This window comes from Artemia franciscana, chromosome 18 (genome assembly GCF_032884065.1).
Source record: "Artemia franciscana chromosome 18, ASM3288406v1, whole genome shotgun sequence".
NCBI lineage: Eukaryota > Metazoa > Arthropoda > Branchiopoda > Anostraca > Artemiidae > Artemia > Artemia franciscana.
Window position 1 is genome coordinate 9,384,010 of NC_088880.1, and position 11,791 is coordinate 9,395,800.

At 35.1% G+C, this 11,791-nt stretch overlaps 1 protein-coding gene across 2 annotated transcripts in view; it reads left to right on the top strand.

The window, feature by feature from the left end:
- The window catches only part of LOC136038575 (DNA-directed RNA polymerase II subunit RPB1-like), an 89,492-nt gene that overhangs the window by 62,319 nt on the left and 15,382 nt on the right, over window positions 1-11,791 (top strand). For both annotated transcript variants that reach the window (XM_065721754.1, XM_065721755.1), the window contains exons 9-14: window positions 371-495; window positions 1,654-1,780; window positions 3,976-4,300; window positions 7,815-8,047; window positions 9,396-9,551; window positions 11,055-11,280. In XM_065721754.1, the coding sequence (XP_065577826.1) occupies window positions 371-495; window positions 1,654-1,780; window positions 3,976-4,300; window positions 7,815-8,047; window positions 9,396-9,551; window positions 11,055-11,280 (1,192 nt within the window). The remainder of the gene's footprint in view (window positions 1-370; window positions 496-1,653; window positions 1,781-3,975; window positions 4,301-7,814; window positions 8,048-9,395; window positions 9,552-11,054; window positions 11,281-11,791) is intronic.

The window sequence follows — 11,791 nt, forward strand, 5'->3', positions numbered from 1 at the left end:
AACTTGTAATATGGTTTCAAGGCCCTATGAAAAAAAATAGGAATTTAATTGAGAGATAGGTACGTATTTAATGACTTGTAGTTTAATTAAAACAATGGAAAAGGAAGAAGTTAACAAAGTTAGATGCTTGAATTTCTCCACTCAAATGCTTCTATAAATAAACAACTAGCCTAAGTTTCTTGCGAGTTACCCAAACTCCTTCTATGATGAAAGACTATCCTTGCTCTCTAAGGGTTTGAACGCCTATGCAGTGAATTTGGCCGCCTGGTTGGTTCCAGTGGAACTAATTGGGCCTGAGAAATTACTTGTCTTTCAATGTTGCTTATTCCCAATGTAAGTAGGCTGTATCATATTTTTTATCATCTTTCAGGTTGAGCGCCACATTAGAGATGGCGATTTGGTCATTTTCAACCGTCAACCCACACTTCATAAAATGTCTATGATGGGCCACAGGGTGCGAGTACTACCCTGGTCAACCTTTCGTATGAATTTAAGGTATTCCTTTTTCTTCCAAACGTCTAAATTTTACTATTGTGATCCTTTGGCTCTTCTAATTTTAATTATCGAAATTTTCAGTTCAATTTTGTTCTGAACAAAAATAATTCATTTAGGTATTTCATATATAAACAACCCAGATGGGTTTTAAAACCCAACTGTGTTGGGGCCTGATCTATTTGAAGGGTAGATTTTGTCTTGATAGTTCTGATCAATTATAAAAGAGAGAAAAAATATAAAGTGATTTTTGCCTAGATGTTTCTTGATGCTAATAGAATCTCAAAGTACCCCCCTCCATGCTCCCATCAAGGTGAAGGGGTGCTACCGATAAAAAACAAATTCCAATAATGACTGACCAGTAAAATGGGATAGTCTTTCACTTGCCATCTAGGTTACAAATTTTTGAAAGGTTTGCTGATTACAATCCTATAATGCATAGATCATAAATTGAATCAGTAGTAAATAGAATAAAAATTATAAGTTAAAAATAAACAGTTATCATTTTAAAGAAACATAAACGCTATAATGTATTCACGCTATGGACAATTAGAATATGTTTCGGGCCTCTTTTCTTGATTAATACTTTTTATTGGCTCTAACACAATTTCAATTGTTCTACCGACTACAATTTTAAAATTCAACTTAATTAGAAAAAAGCATTGATCTTTCGATACAATCACTTGAAAGTGAGATTATCATAGTCTTAAAAAGCAAAAAAAAAGTAAGGTGAAGAATATAAAGTGATTTTTTATGAATATATCAAATGTTTGTGCCTTATTTTACTTGTAAATAAGAATTTATATCTGTCATTTTATTGATAATTTTTAAAGTGCTTTTGATCGTTATTGGCCTTTTACGAAGTACCAAGGACATTAAAAGTGGAATCAGGATGTTCGCATTGGTTATGTAGAATCCAAAACAACAATATAGATATTAAGAAACTAGGGACAAATTTGGTATCCAATTTTTGATGGGGTAAAAAAAAACTTCTGCATGTCGTTATGCAGCTGTTGAGAGTAGCGTGAACTCCCTAAAAAAGTAGCATGTACGCAAAAAAACTTATTTTAGTGTCCTCTTTAGCTTCCTCTGCTTCGATTCCTTTTACAATCTTATTCTATACAAAATATACGAGTATTAAATGTAAATATTCTAATTTAGCTGTACGACTCCCTATAACGCTGACTTTGATGGTGACGAGATGAATCTCCACGTTGCCCAATCCTTGGAAACCAGGGCAGAATTGGAAAATATTCATATTACCCCTCGGCAGATTATCACACCTCAGGTTAGATTTATACCTTTGTAATTTTTTTACGCTAAATAATATAAGGTGGTAATTCTTTTTTGATCTGTTTTATCGCGCCCAAAAGAAGGCGTTGTGCCTGAATTTCATTATGTTAAAGGTAAGAAAGATTTAGCTGCATTTTTACTCGTTGTTTTGGGAGAAATAGTTGCTCTCTTACCTGTGATGTGTTTGGTAACAATAGTTCATATTTATATTTCACTACTGAGTATCAAGTACTTCTGTAATTTTTTCATAATTATTAAGTACATGAACAAAATGTACTTAAGTAGTACTTGAAGATTATCCTTAAATGCTGCTTAAAGTACTTTTCCAATAACTTTCTAAAAATGATAAATCAGTAAAATAATTGGGAATTTTATTAATTAAGACTTTGCTGTATACAGAACCGTTCCTAGGGTTGATGGTGCCCGGTGAAAAATTATTTACAGTACCCTCCCCTGAGTCAATTACAACCAGAAAGGCCGAATTAAAATTAAAAATTTGATGAAAGTGGCCAACTCGCCAGGCGTGCCCACCACCACCCCCCCCTCCGGGATCGCGCCCCGAGAAACTCCCCTTAACGGTTCTTGCTGTTTGATAAGCGATTCTTCAGTTATCTGAGACTTATGTTTAGTTGCTTAAAGTCGTAGATTCAAAGCTAAAAAGAGAAAACATTACAATTTGCTCCCTTGTTGGTGGACATTTAAACAATTCAATAAAGAGACTATGTGAGTTTAACATACCCTTAGGGGTATGTTAGGTACCTTAGGGGTACCTACCCTTAGGTGTTTGTGAAAGTTGGTTCTCGCATTTACATGGTTCTTTAAGACTATTTAGATAATTTTTATGCAGCCTTTACGGATCCAACAAATAGAATGATTTCTGTCACAATCGCTAATGAAGTAAGTACAATTGAAAGTATGTCAGTGGAATAAAGAATAACTGAGAATCCATAAGAGCACAATAACTGTTTGTGTGTGCTTTAGGGGGCTGGTTAAAGATATGTCCTTTGATTTTCGTTATGATAGCGATTTAGTACACCTAATTTTCCTTTATATATTGATTCGTCACCGAAAATGATGTACCCAATCTTGAAAGCCTTTTAAACGAACGCGCATGCGCGTTGATGTGAGGCACGCGCGCGAGCTGAAGTAGTTTGAGTCGTACACTCGAATCCTATTAGTTTCGATTTAATTATTTTCATCTAAGCACGTGTTGTATTCTGCTGTTTTAAAGGCTCGTCGAATATTTCAAAAAGTTCGAATTTTTTCGCCTCACATCAGGAAGCCTTTATCACAGGGGGAGGGGGTGAATATTAGAAAGATGATATCACCAAAGCTCTAAATTCTAATACTGCTTCTCTTTCTTTTGATTCGGCTTTAAGCAGCCATGTGTTTGAAAATCCTAGCCACGGAATACTTTTTGAAAAATCCGCCCTTATTTGCAATGACTTAGGCATAAAGCAAGTAGTTCGAGAAGCAATTGAAATCAGATTTAAGATTAATAATAATATTTCCTTAAATAGAGACTTGAGAGAATATTCATTAAATGTTCTACACACCAATTTGATTAAAACAATCTTACAAAATATTACGAAAGACCAATAGATATTAACACATATCCTGTCAAAAATAGACGTACGAGATCAGCAGCCAAAAAAGCAAGGTTAGCACTAAAAACGTGTTTTTAATCATTCTCTTTCATTTCAATGGATTGCCTCGTTTCATCACAATTTATTTGTCAGTCCTGGTTGAACTTCGCTGAAGTGTAAGGATGCTTTTTTTTACCATTTTAGATATATTGGTTTTATCTTGTTGTAAGGTTTCTTCTTATTTATTTATGTTTTGCTGAGGACGGCCCTTGGACGTAGGGCCAAAACATTAGTTCTAATTAGTTTTCCACTGTCTTGCGAAAAGAATTCCTTATTTTTCTTCTTGTTGTTGGTGTTTGTGATGGAAAGGCAGTGGTCTTCGTCGCTATTTAATCATAATTAATGATAAAATAAATTCTGGAACGCACCCAAATTATCTTCTGCCCGATGAAAGACTGCTAGTGATTGCTTAGTCTAGCCTTATCTAATGTGTATTTGATTCTTAAGTTTTTGAGTGGATTGAAAGCAGCTTTGTTTCGAATATCCTATTTCTGTCCTTCAGTTGGCTTTTATATTGTTTCTATTTTAATTTTTTTTTTTACAGGCCAATCGTCCCGTAATGGGTATCGTGCAGGATACGCTCTGTGCTGTTCGAAAGATGACGAAGCGTGACGTATTTCTAGAGAAGGAACAAATGATGACTCTTTTGATGTACTTACCAACTTGGGATGGAAAGTTGCCTCAGCCCGCTATATTGAAACCTAAACCCTTGTGGACAGGCAAACAGTTGTTTACACTTATCATCCCTGGTAAGGTCAATATGATGAAAACTCACTCCACGCATCCCGATGACGAAGATGATGGTCCTTATAAGTGGATTTCTCCTGGTGATACGAAGGTTATGGTGGAACATGGTGAACTGATTATGGGTAATTTGTTTTATAATTTTCATATTATACTAAATGCTTTACAAGGGGATAAGAGCACGTCGACTCATTCTTCCTCCTTGCCTCCATCCTTATCAAGACAACTTGCAGTCTGAATGCTATACCAGACCAGTTAGAAAGATTGTCAGTAGTCTTGCCTCAAGAAAATGCTCTTTCATTTACTTAGACATAGGCCTTGCCCACGCTTAAGTGTGCATTAGACAGCAACAGTAGACTTCTAGTTCAGCCGATCTCGTATCAGGGCTCGTTCAGGGTAGTTTTAAGACTTGTTGCCTCTCTCTCCAGGGACCGTTGGAGTGTTTTGCGCTGTCTCTCCCCGGTTCTTCAAAGACCGGGTGAATTTTAGCACCAAGTGGACATCCTTCATTCATGCGGGTCAAATTTTGTCACTATCTCCACCTCCTCATTCTGATAGCTCGAAAAGTAGTAAGTCCTGCTATAAACAGGACTTACAGCATGTGCTCATGTTAGTTTATAGCTGTTGAAGTGACTAAACATAATTTACTCGAAGGAATCAGTCGCTCTTCTTTAGTAATTGTAGTAGATTTTTGCTCGTTCAATATCTTTTTCAGAAGAACCAACTAAATTTTAGGTATTTTTTCCTGGTTCAAAATTTGACGTGTAAATCAATGTACGTGTAAATCAGTTTCGGGCTCCCACAGGGGTCCATACTCGGGCGCCTTCTTTTCTTATTAGTTTTAAGTGAGTTTCAGATTAGCAATGATTCAATATCCAAGCTTGAATTTGTAGACGACTTAGTTCTTTGTTCAGCAGGTAGAGATGTGAATTCTATTGCCAATAATATCAACCTAGCATTAGAGGAATCAGCAGCCTTTTCTGCTGCATGTTCCCTGCCTATCTCCAAGTCTAAGAAAAATGCAATCATAATCCACAACAAAAAATCCGTCACACCACCAAAATTATTCGTCAGCAATGCGGAAATAAAATATGCTGTAGCACCTAAATTTCTAGGAGTGTACCTCGATCTAAGACTGACTTGGCAAAATTAAATCAACTGTGTAGAAAATTCATGTATGGTAAGGTTACTCATCCTTAAGCCGCTGGTGGGGTCAAAGTGGGCTAATTCCCGAGAAATACTCTTTGATTTTTACAAGAGATTTATTCATTTAAAGATCGAGTATGCCATTGAATCATATGGAAAATGTAGTAAGACTAGTCTTGCCAAATTAGAAACGATCCAAAATATGGCCTGCAAAATTACCCTAGGACTTCATGCTCAGTCCCCCTCTAACAAAGTGAAAAACTTAACTGGTCTGTCCTCTATTTTAGAAAGACGGAATACGCTGATCATCAAATATTACAGCAAGATACAAGCTATAGGTCACGAGCATGATATTTTTAAGCTCACTTTTGCCGAAGACGGTATCTCGCTTAGTTTGACATCTATAAGGTCAAAGAAAATATTTAACAAGCTTGTCCCATCTCGGGAACTTGACTCACCCTGTTTCAGTCTTTTTTTTGTCCTCCCCCCCCCCCCAGGATTTCAAATGTCACCTCCAAGTGTTTCGCTAGACTTAATACCTTTGCAAAAGACAAATTACCTGCCAGTTCAGATTCAGGCGCTTTTTCATGAGAAATTGACTATTTTGTATCCAGATTCTCTCCAAACTTATACTGATGTCTCAGTTGAAGGCAGCAAATTTGACTCTGCATCTGTTATCCCAAGTTATTCACTGAATATGAAAACCAGACTTTCTGATTCTGATATTACTTCCGTCCTCATGGCAGAGCTATCAGCAATAAAAGAGGCTTTGAAGGTCATCAATATAAATCCACTGGCTTCCAAATGAATAGCATGGCTAACAGAATCCAAAAACACCCCTCAGCTCATTAATAATATACATTGGCGTGCCATGGATAGAGATCTGAGGACAATCAGAGATCAATTAATCAGTCTTGAAAATAGCCTTATTGAAGTTAAGTTCCAGCATATTCCCAGCCACCAAGGCATTAAATATAATGAAGTAGCAGACCAGCTAGTTAGTAGCTTCTTGCATAATCCAGTCAACCCCAATTTGAAGGTCTATACCTTCTGAGACATACTCATAAGAGTTTCTTCAAGAACAAAAATGCCCATTCCATCCTTATTTCCATCAAGGGCAGGTAATATTCTTTATTATAGAATCCAAAGCAACTCTTTGATCCTGATAAAAAGGGGGTTTACTTGGCATAATTGAGTCGATCCATATTGCGGGCTTTACAACTCTATTCCAGAATCCTTGAACCACCTGATTTTTAAATGTCAATGCATCTAGCAGGAAGTAATCAATATTAGAAGAATCTTCAGTTAGGTAAACCCTCAGCCTGACATCGACACGTTGCTGCTCTCAAGCCTAATAGCTAACACTGAAAGACATATATACAAAAGTATTTTCGCTTTTCTAAGACATAGTAATAATTGCGAGTAGATCACAGAGATGGTTGCAAGACTTGCTCCTAACCCTTCGTCACCTGCAGATTGAAAATCGTCGTAAGCCAAAAGGAGACCGGAGTGGACTCCAGAAGGCTTGGCATTCCAAGAAGAAGAGGATTGTGGGAAGTTACATGTATATAATACATATAAATACAATTTATCGCTTTAAAAGGCAATAAGTTACTTGCCTTTTAAACGGAAGGTCGTTGGCTTCTCAATCTGATATGCGATTAAGATTGGCCTGCGAAAATCTGTCGCAAAAATGAACTAATGATATTGAAAGCGCTGGGACAGTAGTATGTCTTCTCCTCTCTGATAAATTAAAAGGTTCAATACCAGGTGATTATGAGAGAGTTGTATATTGGTGAGTGGACCTCAAGTAGCTCGAAGATGCATGGAATTTGGAGTTGTGTAATATTGCTCCAGGACAATATTTCTAACTTTGGTTAGGTATTAAACTCAAAAAAGTATAAAAAAAGCTTCAATACCTCCTCCCTCTTCATATTTCTAAACCCCTCATCCACCGAAAGACCTGATATGTGTGCAAGTTTTATTAGTTGTATTTATTAGTTTTGTTTCTGTAAAAATCAGCTCCTAGAACATTTACATAAGGTGTCGGGAACTCATAGATTTAAAACGTAAATAATTTATTAGAAAAAAATAATAAAAACAAATACAGTCTAATATAAATACTAGGGCCTCATGCTCATCCTTTTGGTTGGCTCGGAGGAAGATATGAAAGGGTCTTTTGGACGATTGAAAAATACAAACAGGATTTTACGCCTGTTTGGCTTGGTGGAGGGAGGGGATAATTAGAATCAATATTAAGAGAAAAATTATCTCACCATTTAACACTTTACATGTATATAAAAAAAAGAAGAAAAAAATGAGATTTGTCCTCCAGTCGGCTGCAGACTTTCTACTTACACACTTTTTTTGTGTTTTTTGCTCCGTTGTTTGCCTCTATTTTATGTGTTTTTTTTTGTTTTTGTTTTTTTTCACCTTTATTGGTTGGAGAATAACGCTTCATAAATGCTTATTCAAAAACGCTCTTTATTACAGGAATTCTGTGTAAGAAAACCCTAGGCGCGTCTGCTGGCTCCATCCTGCACATTATTTTCTTGGAGTTGGGTCATGACATTTGTGGCAAATTTTATGGCAATATCCAAACGGTGGTGAACAATTGGCTTCTCTATGAAGGTCACTCAATTGGTATTGGAGATACTATTGCTGATCCACAGACATATAACAGTATTCAAACAACCATCAAAAAAGCTAAAGAAGACGTGATAGACGTGAGCATGTTTATTTTCCCTTATTAAGAAAGACCTGTGTGCCATTGTAAAGGGAAATTTACTAAAAGTTTTTTTGTTTCGATTTTTTCGCAAAGATATTTTTGCTTTGCTTTCTTTTGAGAAAATATTTTTCCTTTGCCTATTTCCCAAAAATGTCTTTCCTTTTTTCATTTCTTTTGTTTGCTTCCATTTTGTTCTTTTTGTTAATAATAAGTAATTCATACTACTATTTTGCAAAAAAAGGTGGAAAACAAGAAAATATTATGGTTATTGAAAAACTTTTTTATTTTATTTTAGTTTAATCGTATCAAAAGCATAAAATTCACACTTGTATTGAAACTAGTTGAGGACTTCAGAACCATTCCAATGATAAATGGCTGTAACTTATAAATTGTGTTTTGTATGAACCTTACTTAACCAAACACATGGTTGTATCCTACTACTTGAAAAGTTTAAGAGAGGATTTCTAAAAGTTAGTTGTACAACCTAAAATCGTACCAAACGTATTGTTTCGGGCCGTTTAAAAGTCACGTATATCGTTCCGGATAAACTCTTTAAAACTGATAAACGTTGATTCCGTTCCAGTTTTTTTTCAGTTCTGCCAAACGTTTGGTCTGCGTGCCACTATGGATACGCAATCGAAGATTGATTAGTAATTATGTCATAGCAAGTCTGGAAATTACAGTTCCAGGACCCTGAAAACAAAAAGAAAACAATAAGTCACCCGTTTTTTAGTGTTCTTTTTCGATTTATCGTTGAATTTTCGATTTCCCCCCTTAAGTTAGGCTACACTCCAAGTTGTTATCGTTCTTTTGTTAATTTATTCTATATCCATTTCTCTCAAAATTGAGGAGTGCATAAAAAAATAAATATATGAAATTGCGAAAATACATCAACAAATAAAACTAAGCAACGATTTACAGAACACTTCAAACATAACTGAATAAAACTCAAAAATTTCTTAAATTCTGGAAGGAAGGGCAAAGATTATTCACAGAGGATAACATTTTCAGACTTACAGTAAAAGCTATATTTTCTAATCTTAGCTAATTCCAACGGTTCTTTTAAATCTTGAAACTAATACGCTGTTACTAAATTGAAGGAAAAACATAGCAAAAATTTACATTATTTAATATAGTAAAAGCAAATCGAAATTCGCCGATAGGTCGGACTTCGCCTTATTGATCCAAATACCTTTCACATTTTTTCTTGAATATTCAAAATTAGCATCGACTTCGAATCTCGAATTAGCTAGCCCCAGAGAAACATGTTAATAGGTTTTAAAATAAGTTAACTTAAGTGAAGTCCACCATTGGCATTAAGGCTAATAATCGAGGCTTTTTTTTAGGTTATCACCAAAGCTCATAATAACGAGCTAGAGCCCACACCGGGTAATACGTTGAGACAGACCTTTGAGAATCAAGTGAATAGGATTCTTAATGACGCTCGTGACAAAACGGGTGGCTCTGCTAAAAACTCACTGACTGAGTATAACAATCTCAAGGTAATTACTTTCAGCTTCTTTATTAAGTTAGTTTCTTTCTCCTTTAACTTTCTTCCCATGAATTAGTTTCTTTACAACTGCCGTAGTCGGGGCTTCTAATATCCTAATTTTAGTTCTAAGCCCTAATTTTTTCTTTCATTATTAACTTTATTCGACTCCAAGACAACCGTACGCCTCGGCAAATCAAATTTTTATCTATCCCCTAAGAGTGTTAGCTTTTATATTTGTGTTTTTTTTTAAGGTTTCAACTCCAATATTTAATATGATGGTAAGACAAAATAGAAGGTTAAAAGAATATAAGGAGGAAAAAAAATAATAAGGAAGTAAAGTAGCTTAGTCTTTTAAAGCATACGATTTTGATTCGGAACTGAGCAATCCCTAAATAAAAACTTTTTCGCATGCTTACCAATGGTCTACATTGCGCAGGTACCGATCTCCTGATTCAGCGCCTTCGATCGGGAGTGCAGTGCCTGGTTTCGGGTAAATCATCCGATGCTTCCCGTCATTTCTCCCAGATTTCTCCAGATACCCATTTAGAGCTGGGTCGACTCTGTCTGAGCTTACAGTCACCATTGACCCCCGTTCAAAACCAAATAACCAGCGACACCAGGAATCGAACCTCTGAGCCCCTGGACTCGAATTAATACACTTACCTCACATTATGTCCCCACTTGCATGTACTTAGAAGGGAAGGACCCCTCCAAGACCGGCTCAAGTTCTTCCCACCTGAAAAATTGTGACCTAATTTAGAATCTTTGTGTTGTCACCTCAAGGAAAAATATTGAATAATACCAATAGGTTATATTGACTATGATTGACTCTTTGATAAAATATTGTCGAAATTGAGTAAAATTGACGACTGAGTTTAGAACTCATAAACATGATACAAGAATTATTTCTTGCATTGTTGAATATTTTCTTTCTCTCATTTTCTCTCTTTAGAAATGTTTTTGTTTCTCTTTCTCGTGAATTACATTTTCAATCTCGTGTTTTATAATTTCTGTATGATCGGTATGATACGTTATAGATGAAAAAAATCATTTGTATTCTGTTTTAATCTGACCTAAATATGGAAAAAGTAAAATTTGTAAACCACTTATTCTATTGATTTTTTGTATTTATATTTATTTTGGTTTTCATTTTATGTGATCGAACTTGTTCTGTTTTCTCTATTCTAAATTTAATCTTTTATTTTAACCATATCCCGCATTTTTGTTTATTTAATTTTCAGTTGGAAATGTGTGATTAATTATATCTGTATGCAAATAAATAAAGGGACATATTTCTTTTTTTGCATACTTTTAACCTAAATTCGGAACATAGACAAATGTAATTCGTTTTAAGAATGGAAAATGTGAATGATTAATCATATTTCATGATATTGATATTGATAATGATATTTTATTTCAGAATTATATCATTATATTATATTTATATCATTATATTTAGAATTTTATAATGATATCGATAATGATATTTCATCACATGATAATGATATTTCAGGCTATGGTCGTGTCTGGTTCCAAGGGATCCAATATTAATATTTCACAAGTTATTGCCTGCGTGGGTCAGCAAAACGTAGAAGGTAAACGTATCCCGTTTGGGTTCAGGAAAAGGACTTTACCTCACTTTATCAAAGATGACTACGGTCCAGAATCTCGTGGTTTCGTCGAGAATTCCTATTTAGCCGGCTTAACACCATCAGAGTTTTATTTCCACGCCATGGGCGGTATGTATTTTGGTCAGCTCTTCTCTCTCTCTCTCTCTCTCTCTCTCTCTCTCTCTCTCTCTCTCTCTCTCTCTCTCTCTCTCTCTCTCTCTCCCCTTCTCCTTCTCTCTCTCTCCTTCTCCTTCTCTCTCTCTCTCCTTCTTTAATCTTTTTCTTCTATAAAAAGGAATCAGTATTAATAGAATACCTTCGGCCATTACCTGTATGTGCTTATTTTTTCTTCTTTTTCTTTTTAATAACAGGATCTAGCAAAGTTTTTTGATGACCGTAATGTCCTCTCTTAAAATTTAGACGCTCGATTTAATTTTGATTTTTTGCTTTCCATTTTATTAATACTTGTAAACCTTAATTTTATTAGCAAAATTCTTTTCAAGCTAAATATGTGTGATTTTATGAAACAAACTTACACCAAGTTTTTCCTTCAATTGAAAAATTATGTATTAAGTTCTATGCACCTTTTTATATTTAGTTCGTGTAAAGCTTTTTTCTTCGTATAAAATGTTATGTAAAA